This window comes from Taudactylus pleione, unplaced genomic scaffold (assembly GCF_031769625.1).
Source record: "Taudactylus pleione unplaced genomic scaffold, aTauple2 ptg000129l, whole genome shotgun sequence".
NCBI classification, from domain to species: domain Eukaryota; kingdom Metazoa; phylum Chordata; class Amphibia; order Anura; family Myobatrachidae; genus Taudactylus; species Taudactylus pleione.
Window position 1 is genome coordinate 14,938,777 of NW_028284531.1, and position 19,750 is coordinate 14,958,526.

Below are 19,750 nucleotides of genomic sequence, written 5' to 3' on the forward strand. Positions count from 1 at the left end.
AGATACATATATAACAGTAAATTAAAGCAGCAGACTGACCCTGTGATGTCCTAGTACCGGTATCAGAGTGGGGCAGCAAACCGCAAATTACAACCAGTCAAGCAGCAGAAGTCTCACACACTCGTTGAAGAATAAAACGGGAAAATACTGCTCAACCATTCTGCCAGTAGCAGAAAGGAGCTATATATATATATATATATATATATATATATATATATATATATATATATATATATATATATAGCCAAGCTGCTGGAAGCAAGATATATGTGGAGACCAGAGCCCTGTTGTTCCAATGTGCCCTGGTGGTCCAGTGTAAAGAGCAGGGCACCCCGGTGAAACAAACACACCAGCACCGCCAGTGCTTATCTGACGCCAAACGCTGGCTGTGGGAGCTATAACAGTAACGAGCCCGGCTGTCTCCTGCAGGGTCCCGTGCTGCTGCCTTTGGTGCTGGGTACACAGACCACCCTTAAAGCAAAAAAAAAATAAGCGTAACCAGGGGGACCACTTAATAGCACCCCCAACCCCCCCCCCCCCCCAAATGGCTGGCACCAAACGCAAACTGAATATCCCAGGCCGGGGGTGGGGTATAGTGGAGAGGGAGACCTGGGTTGATGGGAAAGAATTTGTAACTATTTGATGCCCAGACCCTCTCCTGTCCAGGCAATGCCCATTGTGTCCCTGTGTCCCCTAGTAGAGGAGGAAGAAATGTATTTTGACATTTTTAGATGTCATGTGTCCCTTTTATAAAAATTCTAATTAGTGACATTTATAGTCAAGTGCCAAAATACAAAGTTTATGGCAATGGATTTTGGTGTACAGACCTATTACTTTATAATCTAGAGGTTTAGCGTTTGCATTTCTTCCCTTTGTGCTCCTTGTTATCTGGTTTATTCCTATTCTACAAGCCTTGCTGTTTCCTCTTGGAATGTTATTTCCTTTGTAAACCTAGAACATCAGCAACATTCCTTTCGGAAGCCCCTACACAACAAGGTACATTTACCTCAAGGGATACTGCAGATAGATTAAAAGAGTCCTTCAGTTTCTAAGCTACACTGAAAACAAAAGTTTAGTATAGTTTTATTTTTATTTTTCTTGTGGTTCATGTTATGCACCATGAATTTTGTTCAATGTTAGATACTGGAAAATTAGCTAATTTTCATGCATGTTTTTTTTTAAACACTTTATAAATCTATATAATAAACCATAGTTTGAGTTTTTCCTCTTTAGAGCAAAATAAAATAACTATACCTCCCAACTGGCCTGGCTCAGTATAGTCCTTATTTTGAGGGACTGTCATGATCAGTCAGGAATGTTTCTTCCACTTTCCTTACATATGCATGAACCATTGGGGATATGGAAGAGAGATGTAGGTGTTTAGAGGGTGACTCTAGCTATGCGCTCAATGGAACTGGCCATGCCCACACTTCACTGGCTAGATCTCCACGGTTCCTTGCAAAAGGCCTTTGGTAACATTCTGCTCCAGTCCATGTGGCCTTTAATATGACCGTGACTGGAAGTGAAAATGACAGGGAATCTTATTTAGCACTTGGAAATGTATTGTTGACATTTTTATTATAACATGAAGTTTTTTCCTTTTTATTCTGCTGTCTCTCCATCAGGTTCTATACTGAAGAACCAGGAAGATATATTTGCTGCAGAGTTACATAGGTTGAAGCAGCAGCCTCTATTTAGCTTGGTGGATTTCGAGTCTGTACTTGACATGATCAGAAGCACTGTGGCAGAGGTAGGCACCGATTGTGTGAAGGCATGTGATGGCAGAATGTTGTCAGGGGTATGTGGAATAAAACAAACTCAAATCAGTTTAAATATAAATATATCACTGAGTTTTTTTTCTATGTCTCACAGCTGCAGAAACTATTGTGTTTGTGACTACATACAAATCTGTATCCAAAAAGACAGTACAACAATAAATATATATTCGTTTTTGCGCTAATCATTAAAGAGGTCTGGCATGTGAATTAAACACTCAAATACTCTTAAGATACTTATATAAAGTTATTTATTGCACAATGTAACAGTAAAAAGGTTACAACCAGTTGCTATTATATCAGTGTATATTCCTATAAAATAATCACAATAAAATGGCATAAGTAAACCATTAAGACAAAAAGAAAATATAATGTCTGTTATGTTTATACTCCAGGGGTCTATAAATTGGTCCCCTTTAATGGCTATTAGTGTGAAAGCTCACCACAGCAGATTTTTTCCCTTTTTGGGTGTAATCGATATTGTATCAAAGTAGATCTGTAAACAGCAAATTCATTTTTAAAGGAGGAAATTTCCAAAGTCCGGTTTCGCTCCGTTTTGTGGGAGCTTTTTCAAAGAATCTTTGAAAAAGCAGGAAGGAAATTATAAATGGTACATGTCTATCTTTTAGTCAGTAACTGATAGTTTTGTCTGTGTTAGAATATAACCATGCTTGCCGACTTATAAATTCTCCTGCCCGGGAGAAGCCTTGGGGAGGAGAAGCAGGTGGGCTGAGTGTGGGGTGGGGCTGGCCGGGTTGCGTCATTAAGTGGGGATTCACTTCGAACGCCAGATATTTACAATAGGGGGCAGGCCTAAATGACGCAATTCTCATAGACTTGCGTCATTAGGCCCTGCCCCCAATACACCGACCCGCCGATCCCCGGTAATAATCTCCCCTTTTTGCCCACTTCACTGGTAAGTGGGCAGAATGCAGGAGAAGTGCCCACCCTTACAGGGGGTGCGGGGGGTTACTCGAAAAATTTGGGGGCATCCAGCGACTTCCGTTAGGGTAGGCAAGTATGAATATAACACCTAGGTACTCACTCAGAGATGGGCGTATTTCAGTTTTCGTGGCATAATTATGCAAAATCCCATACTGCACATACATACCATTACTCTTATCTTCCATAGAAAAATGGGTGTATATAATATGCTGGCAGGCTCTTATACCTGGAACAGCAGAACAGAAGCAGGGTAGCATTGGTAGAGTACAGTAAGAGCATGTTCAGGTAAGTGTAGCTCCCCCTAGTGGTGCAATTTAATGAAACCTGGACATGTTCCCAAATGCACTTCTGGGGAAGTGTATCTTTTGCAGATACTGGAGGCCTGGTGAAAAGAATTGATGAAGACTCCAGTAGCACTGTCTAACCACCTCTGATAGTTTGCTTAATAGTATTACAGATCTATTATTTCAAGACATGGCCATCTATTTAAATTACTTATTGGTCATTTTTATTTGAACAACTGCAGGAAAGAAGATTTCCATTTAATTTTAAAGTTGTAAAAAAGTGATGATGTGATTTCTATTTAATTAAATTTTATTTGCATTTATTAATAACATGATTAAACTATTCTCTTGTGTTTGTGACACTTCATTACAGTTAGGGTAATGTGACTCTCAGTAACACTGTCTAGCTTGCATGTCTATGCTATAATGCAGCCTATACACATTTGTGTGCTAGAAATAGAAATACTATTTTTGAGTTGGCTGTAATTGAGATGTGTGCAACCCAATATACATATGTATATATGCTTTTATTTATTTATTTTTGTTTAACAATTTTTTACATGTATAATCAGCGTACAAAATATGTCCAACTCTAAATGAGGCCCATAGTGTCGACAAATTCCCTGGAGACAAAACATGGGAATGTAGAGTGGAGATCATTGATTCATTCATTAAATTTAGCAATGTTATCTGAAACGTACTTTGACCATTTATAACCAAACATATTATGTATTAAGTAGGCATACTTACCCTAAATCAGAAACTTCTTTGTTTTGTGTTATGTGGTTCAAAAAGCTTCATTAGTGTGGCAAATAATTTCAATTGCTAATTGATACAAGGTCAAAAAAAGAAAACAAAAAAGTTTTCATTATTTTTGTAATTGACATTCTTCTTCAGGAATTTACTGTGGTTTATATCCCCCCCCCCCCCCCACCCAAAACGAATGTTAAAACAGCTTCAAATAACCCATTCAGAGATATTTCCATCCAACAGACTGCCAATCTAGAGGGTGCTGGGATTTGAACCAGGCCAATCTGAAGTCTGTGCTCCCAAAAGTCTAACGGAATGTGGAAACTGGCCGGTAGCTAGGGTAGTGCGGCTGGTGCCATTGCACAGGGCACCACAGGTCAGGGGCCGCTGTTTGGGCCTGTCAAATTTCTGTTTATTATCATTCTCACTTGTAGCTTCCTCTTATTTCATCCCCAGCATCTCCGGGCCTCCTCTATCTCTTCCCTGACCCTTCCCCATGATGCCATTCCCCTTTTTTGGGTGCATTATTTTCCTTTGAAAAATGAGGGGGGCGCCAATGCTCTTTCTGGCACAGGGCACCAAAAAGTCTAGTTACGGCTCTGCGTGGAAATATGTATACGTGGCCATAATATTCTTGACTACATATATTCAGATATCAAGGATGCATGTAAGCCCGTTTAGTGCCCCCTTTTGGTTAGTCAGACCATTCATCCTTGTTTTTGATACCTAAATACTGTCCACTGGTCAAAAAGGTTAAAACAGCACGTCACTGTGCTAAAAACTTTTCAGTTTACCTGGATGGTAAGTGGTGTCAACACTCCGGGCCTGATTCATCATGGATCGCTATTGCGTTTGCAGTTTCGTAATCGCTCGCAGGTCTGCTGCGAAAATATGGTAGACTGCGTGTGCACGTACATGTCACACACTGATTATAACTGACTCGCGTGGCCAGCATAGAGGCGCCCACTGCCTCCCACTACCGCTATCTCAGATCTCTAATACTTTGCAAACTTTCATAAACATTGGAAACATCGAAAGTACCATAGGTCCGTCATGCAGAATTACAGCAGCCCTGACCTTACTTAGAAATTGCTAACTTCATTGCACGCAGCAAGTACTCAAGCTGCTTATGCTATCGCAATGGCTAATTTATGCATGCCCATGCAACGGCGTTCAAACAGTCACACTTTTGTGTTACTCCGCCCCACCCCCCCGTCAGTCACCATCCTCCAAACGCTCACTGCCTGTCATTCATGCTGCAATGGCTCCACGTGGTCTCCGTGATCGCAGTGGCGCCTTCGTGCACTGCGATGCATGTGCAGTTTGCAACAATCGGCCAACTGCTAGCACTGTTGCACTTGCGATCCTTAATCAGGCCCTTTTTTAGGACTCAGGGATATGACATTTTAGTCAACTGATGCTGAAGCGTATAGGAAAGCATGCTTAATTTAATTAAATGTATTAGGTAATCGAAGGAGGCTTACTCTAAGAGCATTGAAAATCGTTTTCAGGGAAGTAGAGATTCTAGGAGCATGTGGCATGGGCTTCAACAAATTACAGATTTCTAAAGTCAAAAATTCTTGCTCCAGAGGGCAGGGTTCAGTCTGTTTCAGAATTAAATTAATTCTATGCTGGTTTTGAAGTTAATAATATCCCATTGGTTATTCTGTGTTTAACAAATGATATTATTTTTACCATTAGTAAATCGGAGGTTGGGTCTTCTTTACATAGAACAAATATTAGGAAAGCCCCAGGTCCTGATCATGTTCTCAGGAGGGTATGCTGTGATTGTGTGGATCAATTAGCAGGGGTTTCAATAGGCTTTTTAATCTTTCATTAGCGCAGTGTACTATTGAAAAATATTTTAAAACTTCATTGATCGTTCCAGTCCCCAAAAATACGATCGTATTGGAATTGAATGAGTTTCACCCTATTGCCCTAACTTCTCTAACTATGTAATGTTTTGAGAGAGTATTTACTGAATATCTGAAAACCTGCATCCCTGGGAGCTTTGATGTTCTTCAGTTTCCTTATAAAGCTAACTGGTCTACAGAAGGTGCCATTTCTGGTATGCTTCATAACGTTCTCACACATTTAGAGAATAAGAATGCTTATATTAGGCTTTTATTTGTTGACTACAGCTTGGCCTTCAATTTACATGGTACCTTCTTTGCTGATTAATATTTGTTATATTGGTTCAATATGTAAATGGTGATTGGACTTTCTGTCAGATCATCTACAGTGTGTTAGAATCGGTGCTAAAAGCTCACCTGAAATTACTATCAGTACTAGTATTTCCCAGGCATGTGTTTTAAGCCCGTTTTGTATTCTTTGCATACTGATTGTGTTTTGTCTTCAAAGTCAAACATGATTGCAAATTTTGTAGACGACACCACTTTTGTGGGTTTAATTGAGATGAAGGCACATAAGTAAATGAAGGAAGTGGGGGGACACAAACTATCCCCTCTCAGTAAGAAAAAACAAAATAAGTTATTTTAGATTTTAAAAGGGCAAAAAGAAAAGATCTGCACACACTGTGCATAAATGACATAGAAGTAGAGAGAATGAAGTTTCTGGGTGTGATCATATCAGATGACCTCACTTGGGCTACTCACATTTCTTCTGCAGTGGGAAAGGCGCAGGAATGCCTTTTCTTCTTACGTAGGTTGCGTGATGCAAGTTTTCTACAGATGTGTAATTGAGAGCACACTGACGTAGTCTATTTTGGTGTGGTAGGAAATTGCTCCCAGGTAGTACGTACAGTGCATCCGAAAAGTATTCACAATGCTTCACTTTTTCAACATTTTGTTACAGCCTTATTCCAAAATGGAATAAATTCATTTTTGTCCTCCGAAGTCTACACACAATACCCCATAATGACAACATGTAAAAAGTTTTTTTTGTAGTTTTTGCAAATTTAATTAAAAAAAAAAAAAACCTAAGAAATCACATGTACATAAGTACTCACAACCTTTGCTCAGTACTTTGTTGATGCACCCTTGGCAGCAATTACAGCCTCAAGTCTTTTTGAATATGGTGACACAAGCTTGGCACACCTATCTTTGAGCAGTTTCACCCATTCCTCTTTGCAGCACCTCTGAAGCTCCATCAGGTTGCATGGGATGCGTCGGTGCACAGCCACTTTCAGATCTCTCCGGAGATTTTCATTGAATTCAAGTCTGGGCTCTAACTGGGCCACTCAAGGACATTCACAGAGTTGTCCTGAAGCCACTCCTTTGATATCTTGGCTGTGTGCTTAGGGTCGTTGAAAGATGAACCGTCGCCCCAGTCTGAGGTCAAGAGTGCTCTGGAGCAGGCTTTCATCCAGATGTCTCTGTACATTGCTGCATTCATCTTTCCCTCTATCCTGACTAGCCTACCAGTTCCTGCCACTGAAAAACATCCCCACAGCATGATGCTGCCACCACCATGCTTCAGTGTAGGGATGGTATTGGCCTGGTGATGAGCGATACCTGGTTTCCTCCAAACATGATGCCTGGTATACACACCAAAGAGTTCTTTTTTTTTTTTTTTTTTTTTTTTTTTTTCTCATGGTCTGAGAGTCATTCTGGTGCATTTTGGCATACTCCAGGCGGGCTGCTATGTGCTTTTAACTAAGGAGTGGCCATACAGGCCCGATTGGTGGATTGCTGCAGAGATGGTTGTCCTTCTGGAAGGTTCTCTCTCCACAGCGGAATGCTGTAGCTCTGACGATCGGGTTCTTGGTCACCTCTCCCTCGATCGCTCAGTTTAGATGGCTGGCCAACTCTAGGAAGAGTCCTGGTGGTTCCGAACTTCCTCCATTTACGGATGATGGAGGCCACTGTGCTCATTGGGACCTTCAAAGCAGCAGATATTTTTCTGTACCCTTCCCCAGATTTGTGCCTCAAGACAATCCTCTCTCGGAGGTCTACAGACAATTCCTTGGACTTCATGCTTGGTTTGTGCTCTGACATGTACTGTCAAGTGTGGGACCTTATATAGACAGGTGTATGCTTTTCAAAATCATGTCCAATCAACTGAATTTACCACAGGTGGACTCCACCTAAGCTGTAGGAACATCTCAAGGATGATCAGTGGAAACAGGATGCACCTGAGCTAAATTTTGAGCTTCATGGCTACAGGACCCCATACATCAGCGACGGCATCACATGATCGCAGAAATCCAACATGTTGGATTTTCCCGATTTGACGATCGCGATAAAAAAATTATCGTGATTGTCTAATCAGGGACATTTAACATGTCAAAATTCAGCGAACCTGCGATGGATCACTGAACATCGATGGTGGGCGGTCAGCGTTTCCACGCGGAAACGCCAGCATTTCCCATCGCATCGCCAGATCACGACAATCAGTTGCTGATGTATGGGCAGCTAAAGGCTGTGAATAGTTATGTACATGTGATTTCTAAAGTTGCATACACACACAACGATTTTGTTACCAGCGATTTTATGAACTATTTTTTTATGAACAATTTTTTTCTGTCAGATTATCTGTCTGATTTTTTAAAGTGTAATGAATGATTATTTTGAACTACAAACGATTTTTGCATATTCCCTTAATGAAAATCGTTCAGTTGGTCAGTCTGACTGAACTACAAACGTGAACGCGCATGAATGATAATCGTTCATCGTTTTAACTTAAAGTGAAAGATTTTTTTTTTAACGATAATCGTTCAAAAAATCGTGTGTGTATGCACCTAGAGTTTTTGTTTGTTTTTTTTATTAAATTTGCTAAAATCTCAAACTTTTTACACGTCATTATGGGGTATTGTGTGTAGAATTTTGAGGACAGAAAAAAAAATGTATTCCATTTTGGAATACATTTTGAAATGTGGAAAAAGTGATGCATTGTGAATACTTTCCGGATGAATAGTAGGTCTGTAGATAGAGTAGTTAAGGTAGCCCAGCAGGTGATTGGTCAATCACTACCTTGTTTGGAAGATATCTATGAGATATTGATATTAGGAAGCTTTTTGTGCACCACCATACTCTGTGATGTACGTAAATATTGAAGCTGTTGGATACCTGGACTGAGTATTCATTGGGAGGGGTGCACCAGAGGTGGATCGCTATTCTCTTATACATGCACAACGCAGTTGCTAATATCATTAGTGACATGTAAATGTTTGCATTAGCATTGCGATCGCAGCCTGACATAAAGACGCCCACTTCCCCTTACTCACATCCGTATACTTGGCCAACATAGAGAAACAATTGGTAACATCAAATAAAACATTGGACAGTTGATGAAGCCCCTCAGTCGGCATCTGGTATCGCAATGGATAATTTATACATGCCCCTGCAACGGCGTTGAAATGCGCTAGCACGCCTGCGTTCGCCCGACTACCCCCACCCTTTCCCGCCACCACCCATAAACTGCACTTCCTGTCAAGCACTCGGCCATGGGTCTGCGTAATCGACCGATTTGTATGCGTATCGGAAACTGCGTTTCTTACTAAATCAGGCCCTGTGTTCCAACATATTTTTTCTTTAAAACAAACATTTTTCCACCCTTTTCGTCTGCTCAGGTTGGTACACAAAAAAACACGAATTGTCTTTGAAAAAATGAACGTAAGTTTTGTAATACACAGTGGGAGTTTGTCCTGAGAGCAGTTCGCAGGACCCAACTCACATCTAATTGAACTGACCCCTTACAGTCCAGGTTTTAAGTATATGCATGCTTGGGCACAGATGGTTAAATCAAAATGACCGAGGTACTAATTAAGTCATCCTGTGCTGCAGCATGGATTAAAACCTGGACTGTTAGTGTGTCTTGGGGACCGAGTTTGAGTAGCACTGCTCTATATTCTTACGCCTAAGCATTATGACTAATGATTACTTTTTCAGCAAAATCTGTATTTGAAAGGATAGTTTAGAATCCATTTTAATAATCATGTTCTCTTCATTTTAGCACTTATGGAAGCTCATGGTAGAAGAGTCTGACTTAATAGGCCAGTTAAAGGTAAGGAGAGAGAATGGGCATTTTACCTAGGGATGAATTGCTTTTGCCAGTGGAACATTGCGTTTGTCCTCTGTTCATCTTACGGTTAATGAAGCACAAATGGAGAATGTGACGGATAATGGGTCTCTGTGTATAATAGGTTGTTCTATGTGAGTATATGTGAAGTGTTCCAGAACTGGCTGTATATTAATCAGTATGCTAGAACATTTTAGTTGTACAGTGTGCACTGTATACCTATTAGTTGCTGAAGTCCCTTTTAAGTTTCTTAGAATTAAGTGAATGTACATTTATTTAATCATAGCTGCTCTTTTAGCCCTGATTAGGTAAAAACTGTCTTGTAGCTCTAAACCCCACAACTTTACCTGGGTCATGAATGTCCGAATATTTGCTGATACATACCTAGTCCTAGAGTGTGGACCAGTTACATACTTTTGGCAGTCATTTAATTGTTTTGTTTATTAAAAAAACAAACAAACTATTCTTGTAATAAACACTCTAAAGTTATGTTATTGAAACATTTATTATTAACTGGTAGATATTACTTTTGTAAGGGACTTAGGGCCTGATTCAGGTTCAGACGGAATAGCTTAGCTGCTCGTCTGTGCTGATATGGTACTGCTGCAGCCTCCTGCTGCATTACGTATCCGAGCTGCGTTGTCCAACGCAGCTGCGAGGAAGAGGCCAGGAAATGTTCGTCAGCCGACAGAGATCCTGGTCTCTTCCCTCCCCCCCCCAACGGCTGCGACGCGCCTTAGTTTCGTAGGCTGTCGTTGCCCCCTCCCCACCCCCAAACAGCAGCAGTCTGTCAATCACTGACAGTCTGCTGCCAGTTTACTATTTACTATTGTGCACCGCTGAATTAGCCCTTAATATTTACAGTCTTTGTAAATGTTTGACCTAAATATCCCTCCAGATATGATAGAGTAGCTTGTGGTCGCTTAGAAGGTGGAGGTAGCGATGTTGCAGGTCCCCTCTCTAGACATCACTGACTGTGTCAGCTGGTTTGTGTTCCATCTGTACAGTAAATCTTCTCTTGTTCTGCAATCTCACAATATACTCTGGATCTGCGTGTTGTGTATAATTTGTCATTTTCTTCTTCAGGGTCCATAGGGATCCACAGGGATACCATGGGGAAATGTGGTTGGAGTGATCCAAGCACCAAACAGTTAAGCTTTCAGCTCCCAGGATGCCTCTTGTTCTCCACATATACCTCGGCCCGGGCCATAGGCATTCAGTTTTGAGTGATTTCTTTTTATAACGGGGACTGCTCAAGCAGTCCCAAGCTTTTTATTTTGTGTTTATTTTATTTTAGTTAACTTTAGAGCAAGCAGTGCTAGGTGACCTAAATGACGACTGTGCTGCTGCTCCACCTACCCCCGCCGGCGCCGCTACAATAGTAACCAGACTAGTGATTTCGGCATGGAACCAGCGGAACTTGGCTAGCGGCGATGCTGGGACCCGAGACTGCAGCCAGAAGCACTGGGACGCAGGTAAGGTGGTTCACAACTCGCTGGGAACCATGCAACAGTCCGTACCTTCGTCGGTTGGAGACCTGCCGGAGGTCGCTGTAGTGGGGCGACGACTGCCTCTGCTCCCCCAATAGAACTCTGGGGCAAGTCAGTCTGGCGTCGGGGACAGTGGCGGCGGCCATGTATAAGGCCAGTTCACCTGGGGGTTGTTACAGCATAGGGGAGGTAGGCTCTCCCCGGCAGCCCCTCCCCCAGCCCAGACGCTGATACAGCTGAGGTTTTCCCGCGTCTGGTTTGCTCCTCCTACCCTCCTCTGTGTATGAGACGCACAACGACCACTATCATTGTTATGCTGAAGCTGGTCTCGGGAGGATTGGGTCTAGTCTCCCTGTATACCTCTCTCCAGAAGTCTGGTTATACAGTGCTCAAAATCCTACCAAACCTTGTGTTTTTGAGTAGTTGATTCAGGGCCCATTGCAAGTATATTTGTATATGCATTGTATGTGACTTTTGCTAGCTCTGCTACTGTATGTTGTTACTGCCTTTATTTTCTGTACTGTCAGATATAACTATCACTACTATTTCTCCTCAACCCTTTGCTACAGGTGTGTGGGGAATAGTTTTATTTCTACTTCAGGGTCCATAGGGGGTCCACAGGGTTGACCTTGGGGTATAGGTTGGGAACCAAATCCGGGCACCACGCAGTTAAAGCTTTTAGCTCCCAGGATGCACTTGGGTCCACTCTCCCTATAACCCCACCCCCCAGCCAAAGGCACCTCAGTTTAAGTTGGTGCCCGGCCGGAGTTGGGTCACCGTTACTGCTGGGGGGCTGCTTAGCAGCCCCTAAGCTTAAAAGAGTTTTATTTTATTATTTTTTACTACTCTTCAGAGCGGCAGCATCAGACTGTCCAATGGACGTCTGAGCTGCCGCTCCTACACCCCGCCGGCGCTGCGACGCCAGTACAGATCTGGGGATCGCAGCGGGACCCCAGAGTCTGTACTAGCTGGGCTCTGGAGGAATCCCTGGGCTGCTGCCGGATCGACGGGGACAGGTAAGTCGCGTGGTCACCGCTTGCGGTGATCCACGTGTGAATATGCAGCCTTATGCCTCCGGTCTCTGGGGACAGACCGGAGGCGGTGGCGGCGGGCTCCCCCTCCATGGAGGCATACCCCGCGTGTCCACAGCCCACCAGGGATTATAGCGGCAGCGGGAGCCGGCATCCCGGGGGGTTAATTGCTAGCCAGGGGAGGAAGCCTTCCCTGTCTAGCGGCTCCTCCCCTCAGCTCAGCGCGCCTTTCAATAATACAGTCTGGCGTCGCTGAGCTGCTTCCTCCGCGGGCCACGCTTCTTCTGAGGTCTCCAGTGGCCATTTTCTCTCTGTGGTGCTGCAGAACTCTTAGGATGTCAGTGAGCCCAGTCCCCCTGCATACCTGGCCATTTTGGGTGAGTGTACACAGCGCTATAGCCTTCCCAGACACTGAATCTGGGCAGTTGAATGTAGCGACATTGTGCAGTATATTATATGTCATGCTTATGTATGTATATATATTTTTCTGCATTGTATGTGACTTATGCTAGTGCTGACTGTCTGCTTTTTCTCTCACCTGTCAGTGTATATCTATCCCTTTTCTTTATCTGCCCTAATACAGGTGTACCTGGGGTGGTTCTGAGACCTCACATATATATATATTTGTTAATATCTGTGAGGTTTGTCACATACTGTTGCGTGCTGCGCGTTGCCATATTTTAGATGGAACTGTGAGTTGCATACGCTGATAATGGGTCCCTGCAGCTAATCTTAGCGTCAGTCAGGAGCGGTATGGCGCTGCTTAATATTTCCGTCAAGATAGTCAGATATATCTGACCAGGAGATTGCACACGATACTGCACCCATTATTGCTATCCTGCAAGTCATAGCCTGCAGGAATTAGTGCGGAGGATTTTAACTCAGAAAGGTTTATGTATGCGGCACCATCTGGTGCGGGGCCCCTTGCACGATCCCCTTAAAGGGCGGTTTATTTCTCAGGATCCTCTCCTTTGAGGATCGCCGGGCGGGCCCCATTGTCGTCACTCGCTTGGAGTTACTTCACCATACTGCCCTTTTGAACTCGGGGTATCTCGCAATTTCTTGCAATTTACCCCTGTGCAACAGACTGTCGCTCCCCGCCGGGGTTTTTCACAGTACATGAATTACCTCCGATACCACATCGGTCTGTCATTCCCCTTGCAGGGATTACCACAACGGCCACCCTGGTGGATGTCGTTTTATACGAAATACTAATTGGCGTGATATACGCCCTGTGGTTACTGACCAGTGGCTCTGCCGTGAACTGGATGGTATATTCGGCTCTTTCCCTCTCACATGGGGGGAGCCGATTTCAAGTATTATTATCCCTGCTTTGGGGCTGGTAGCCAGGTTCATTCTGGATATAGAGAATGTCGATCCTGCACCTGTATCATACATCTCCCGTTTTCTGCCCAGCGGGTGGATCTCATAGCGGGAGTCTGGCTGTCGCCAGATACGAGGAGTCACAAAGGCCTCCTGTTTCCTATTCCCTGAGGGTCCTCACAAGTAATGGAAATCCCCTTCTGGGATGGATTTGTATGTTAATCATCGGGTTACAGGCATTAATACGCCTCCCATCCCGGCCTGGACGGATTTTACGGATCCGTAGGTGGTAACTTTGCTTGAAATCAATGTACTCGTTTTCAGGGCCTGTTGCCCGTCCTACCATGGCCATCGCATGGTGATGCTTTTGTGACGTTTTTCCCCTCCAACACGTCTGAGGTTCAAATATCTTTTGCCGCTCACATAAAATATGCAGTGGTCATATGTGGGATTACCTCATGGGATGCCGGTCTTCTAACTTTCAGGGTTTCGGCGGCGTCTGTATCCGCCGCAGTACCCTATGGCTGCGTTATGGGAAAGCAGAGGTGCACACTCCTTCCATCAGGAAGATCTTGTTTGGTCCTGACCTTGACAAGATTTTTGCATCATTGGCAGTATCACTAATGGGGAGATACCGTCTTTAGCTACTCCCACTACATTCGGACTAACTCTGTTAAGTCTTTTTGTCCTCAGGGTCAGCCTAAAGGCCTGTTTTTCCTAGGCTGTCGGCCTCCATGGGGGCCACCATATCCAGTACCGAGCAGTCCTGGACTTCCGGACGACCCTGTTTCTACACCTGAGGATATACCCTCAGCCTGACGGGACAGGTCTACATCTGGGGAATTTCCAGAGTGAGGTACTGATTCTCAACGGCCTCTCATTGCTCAGGCAGCCTCCTCACAGGCATTGTTACACGGGCCCTTCTTCAGACCTGATCAGGGCCTTACAATCCCAGAAAGCTATACAGTCTTTGTGGTAAGCAGAGCTATTTCGGCCAACCTCACTATCTCAGTGAGGGACTGGTTGTTCTACTTTCTTTCTGGGGCGGTGACCGACTGGTCCTCATTTGCCTATACTCTGTCTCAAATCCCTGAATCAGATTCCAACGGTGCCTGGACTCAGGTGGAATCGTCCATGCTCCATCATCCGACGTTTGGAACCTGGGGATTTTAGGGTATATCTGAGTATTCAGGATACGTACCTACGGGTACGTACAGAGCCCTCTCATCAGCATGGGTTCAGGTTTGCTGTGCCACAGCAACACTTGTAAGTTTCGGGCTCTGCCTTTTGGGACTGTCCTCAACTCCACCGGGGTTTACCAGCCTTATGGATTTTCTGACAGTTCACCTGTTCAGGGTATCCGAATGCTCCTTTGTCTGGACGGTCTCCTGCTTTTAGCAGGATCACCAAGGTACTTTACCGCCAGGTCAGGATAACCGTGGCTTCTTCTCGGCACAGATAATTAGTCAACGGAGAAAAAGTCCTCCCTACATCCCTCACAGGGTTTTCTTCATCTGGGAGCACTGCTGGATTCTCAGACTCTGAGAATTTTTCTGGCGTAAGACAAGATCTCCACTCTTCAACTTGGAGTGTGCGGATATCTACGCATTCGACATATGTCATTACTCTTTGTGATGCGCGGTCTACCAGAGTGTCTACCTTTTGGTAGGGTGGAATGTGAAGTACAATTTGAAAAAAAAACAAGTTCTTACCATATCTCTTGTTTTTTTTTTCAAATTGTACTTCACATTTATTGTTATTTGTGAAGGCAGTCACATTTGTTTGGCGGGCTTGTCCCCTCAGGACTTCATACAGGATTGTTTATAGTCCAGTCTACCAGCCCCTGTACAGGAGCCATCTTGGGTGTCGTCCTTGTCTCAGGTTATGACGCAGCTAATGGACTGTTTGGCTACTCCCACGCTTCCTCCATTAATGGGATACCCTCAGCAGTTCTAGTCTGCTATGTTTGTTCCCCCTGTACATCCTTCCTGCATGGATGTTTATGCCCACTCAAGTCAGAGTACGGCTCAGTCAGCTGCCAATGTTGCAAGCGAACAGACCGGTAGCCACTAAAGCACCTAAGCGGACGATATCATTTTATCAGTCTGCTCAGCATGTAGATTCAGACACATCATCAGAGGAATCAGATGATGCGCCGGGTTCTTCTCCAGGGTCTATCTCAGGAGAGGAGGACCATCCTTCTACAGTGGATGTCCCTTCTTTGGTGAGGGTGGTCAAATCAATCCTAAATATACAGGATGATGAGCCAGCTCCTAGACCTAGGGCTCCAGTGTTTAAACACCAGAAGGTGGTAATAGCTGAGTTTCCTGAGTCTGAGCAGCTCACTGAACTTATGGAAGAAGCATGGAATAACCCGGATAAACGGTTCCATGTTACAAAAGATTAGCATCTTTGTATCCTTTCCCACCTACTGAATGTTCTAAGTGGGAAGGTCCTCCTACTGTGGATGCTCATGTGACACATTTAGTCATGAGTGCTACATTGCCTATGCAGTCAGCATCCTCCCTTAAAGATCCTACAGATTAGAAAACTTGAAACATGTTTTAGATCAGTGTTTTCATTGTCTGGAGCTGTTACTCGGCCAGCTATAGCTGGGGCTTGGGTATCCAAGGCTGTTGAAGAATGGACAGGGTCATAGGAGGATACATTACCAAATGTTACCAGAGAACAGCTGTCATATATCTCCCACATACGGGAAGCAGCCTTCAATTTGTGAGAAGCTGCAATAGATGCTGGACTCCTGGCTTCTAAAGCATCGGCAGCTTCGGTTGTTGCTCGTAGGGCCCTTTGGTTAAGGTCCTAGAAAGCAGATACGGGATTCAGGAAGGCTCTGGAATCCTTATGGAAACATACTTTTTGAAGCAGAATTGGATAAGAGAGTGGTTACTCTGGCAGCTTCAAAATCTGCAGGTCTGCCATCAACAGCTACTTCAATGTCTAGGCAGTCTTCTTCGCCCTCAGGGAAGAGCAAAAGGACAGTCTTCCTCCAGACCGCCTAGTTCTCGCAGGACCACCAAGCAGCAAACTAAGAGGTCCTGGCTGGTCAGACGTCCAGCCTCTAAGCAGGACGACAAATCCTCTTGCCTGATGCGGCGGGCCTCCTCCTGGGGGATCCCAGGGTAGGAGGCTGACTTCAATTTGCAGACCACTGGCATCAACCAACAACAGACGCCTGGGTCCGAGAAATAGTGTGTCAGGGGATGCCCTCACTTTCCGGAGGCATCCTGCCCCCCAAATTGTTTTTGCACAACTCCATCAGATTCTATCAAGGCCTTGGCCCACCAGGAGGCTATTTGCTCCCTGCTGAGGGTGGGGGTGATCATCTCCATTCCTGTGGGTCAACAAGGAAGGGGTTATTATTCCAATTTTTTTTTTCTTGGTTTAGAAACCAAATTGGTCTCATCGCCCTATTCTAGATCTGAAAACCCTCAACAAGTTTATCCGTGTACCCAAGTTCCGTATGGAAACTCTTCGGTCAATTATTTTGGCGATGGAACCTGGGGATTTTATGGCTTTCCTGGACATTCAGGATGCGTATCTGCATGTGCCTATTATTAAATCCCACCAACAATTTCTGTGATTTGCTCTCCTGGAACAACATTACCAATTTCAGGCACTGCCCTCTGGTCTATCACTGGCCCCTCGGGTTTTCACCAAAATAATGGTGGTTATGACTGCCTACCACAGGTGTCAGGGAATCAGAATACTGCCATTTCTGGACGACCTTCTGATATTGGCACAGTCTCCAGCTGTTCTACAACACCATCTCCAACTGACCATTGTCTGCCTACAGAAGCACGGCTGGATCATCAATTGGAAGAAATCCTCTCTTTCTCCAATACAGCAGATGGTACATCTGGGGGCGCTTTTGGATTCTCAAGCACAAAGGGTGTTTCTGCCAGAGGACAAGATTTTGCCCTTAATATTGCAAGTACACAAATTGCTTCGCAAGCGCAAGGTAGTGATCGCAAATACGCTCTATAGCGCGTATTTTACCCGGTATTGCAGACCGGAGACTCCCTTTTAAAAACTGTCTGGGTCCCCGGGACGCACTGTGCTGTGGACAATCCCTGACAGGCTGTCGGGGATTGGCCGCAGCACAGCGCATCCCTGGACACCCGGCACAGCGGCCTTGCAAGAAAAAAAATAAAATAAACCGCGCTATCATTCAAATAAGTGCCGTTCGTGAGCCAATCAGCAGCAGCTGCCGGTCCGCGAGACATGATTGGCTCGTGGTAGGCACAAGCTTTGAATGATGGCGGTGGTATCTTGAAGAGGTGCAGGGCTATCCCGGACCTCCAAGTCCAGCAGCGGCAAGAGGGGATTCTCCCGGTCAATTGTGCCCCTTACCATCAGGCAGTGCCAGATAAGGGGGGGGGGGGTGGGGTGGTAAGTAACCCCGGGTCCCCTATCTCATGGGGCCCCCAACCGGAGCTGTTCCACTTCAGTCAATAAAGCCTGGTGCTCAAAACAAGTGCAGGAGCCCACCGCAATGTCTCATCCCCGGCTCACCTTCACCTCCGTCGTTCTCTCTTCTATCACATGATGTGCCCAGGCTTCCACTATCAGTACCAGTACTTACAGGGCAGGTGGCGCTGGAGGTGTGAGAATGAGAGTTCATCTTCTTGGGAGTGCATGTAGGACCAGCGCTGCTGCAGCTGCCTCATGTACGTGAAGGGGGAGGAGGCCCACACACAGCGGGCACAGCCAGGGGGCCCTCCTATCTTAAGTGCCCCGGACCCCCTGAAAGCCTAATCCGGCCCTGCCATCAGCAGCGTCAATCCACAATTACAGATTTAACTGCTTTCAAAGACCAGCTAGCTGCTTGACACCTAACAGACATTGCTTATACTAATACTGCTGGGGATTTCATGTATGCAAGATTATTCTGCTTCTATTAATACTGCTGAGGACTTTTTGCATGCAATCGCTTCTGCCCTTTGACCCTCTAGTCACACTTGCAATTATATGGAAAGAGTTTTCTATCTGCTGAGATCTATTTTTATTGCATGGCATAATGTGTAAAGGGCATTACTCTGTGACATGCATTTAAGGGGCATGTGGGGAGGTCTGATGTTGGGGGTATCAGATAGGCATTCTAGGGGGATGTGTGGTAGCATGTGGAGAGATCTGAGGGGCATATGGGGAGCTTGATAGCATATAATGATGGGACCCATAAATGGTCAGGTAGGAGCCAATTTTTTTTAAAGTGGGGGGGTCCCTGGAACCGACATTTATTGTCTGCAACAATTGATCCTCTCCCAGTCGATCGGGCAGTATCATCTAATATGATCCCAAAGTATCCTCCCCACTCCGGAGGGGTGTGTATATATATTTATATCTAGATATATAGATAGATAGATAGATATATATATCTCTCTATATATATATCTCTCACTCTCATATATATATATCCTGGCACAGGTCGGTCCAGATCCATTCCAACCACAGTAACCTATCTCATTCTTCAAGGAGACACGCAGCAATGAAGGAAGTGACTAACATTCTGATCTGGGCGGAGCGTCGTCTTCCAGCTATCTTGGCAATATACATCCCGGGAAGCGGACTTCCTAAGTCGTCAGGACATACACGCCGGAAAGTGGCCTCTCCACCTGGGGGTTTTTCAACCCCTGGTGAACAAATTGGGCCTACCAGACGTAGACCTCATGGCCTCACGTCACAATCACAAGGTCCCCAGGTACGGGTCCAGGACCAGAGACCCCTCAGCTGCCTTCGTGGACGCATTGGCAGTAAGATGGGACTTCAAGCCGGCGTATCTCTTTCCTCCGATTTCCCTCCTCCCAAGGGTCCTCAGGAAATTCAAGCAGGAAGGTGGAACAGTGATACTAGTAGCTCCTGCTTGGCCCAGACGCCAATGGTTCACTGACATATGGAATCTATCCATAAACACTCTGTTACCGCTTTCTCTATGGCTGGATCTGGAAGTGCAGGGTCCCTGTTTTTTTTTTTTTTTTTTTATTAAGTTTTTTATATTAAATTTTTTGAGACATACCCAAACATTATACAAAAAATTACAGAATGATAATAATATCAGCAGACATAGAGTATAGATCACAGAGTAATAAGCAATCAGGTGTTACATGTATAGAAATCATAATCCACGGTAAATAGCAAACGTATATATATACCTA

At 44.7% G+C, this 19,750-nt stretch overlaps 1 protein-coding gene across 3 annotated transcripts in view; it reads left to right on the plus strand.

The window, feature by feature from the left end:
* Positions 1-19,750, plus strand: part of TUBGCP4 (tubulin gamma complex component 4) — a 103,911-nt gene that overhangs the window by 66,183 nt on the left and 17,978 nt on the right. For all 3 annotated transcript variants that reach the window (XM_088472862.1, XM_088472864.1, XM_088472863.1), the window contains exons 9-10: positions 1,626-1,750; positions 9,668-9,718. In XM_088472862.1, the coding sequence (XP_088328988.1) occupies positions 1,626-1,750; positions 9,668-9,718 (176 nt within the window). The remainder of the gene's footprint in view (positions 1-1,625; positions 1,751-9,667; positions 9,719-19,750) is intronic.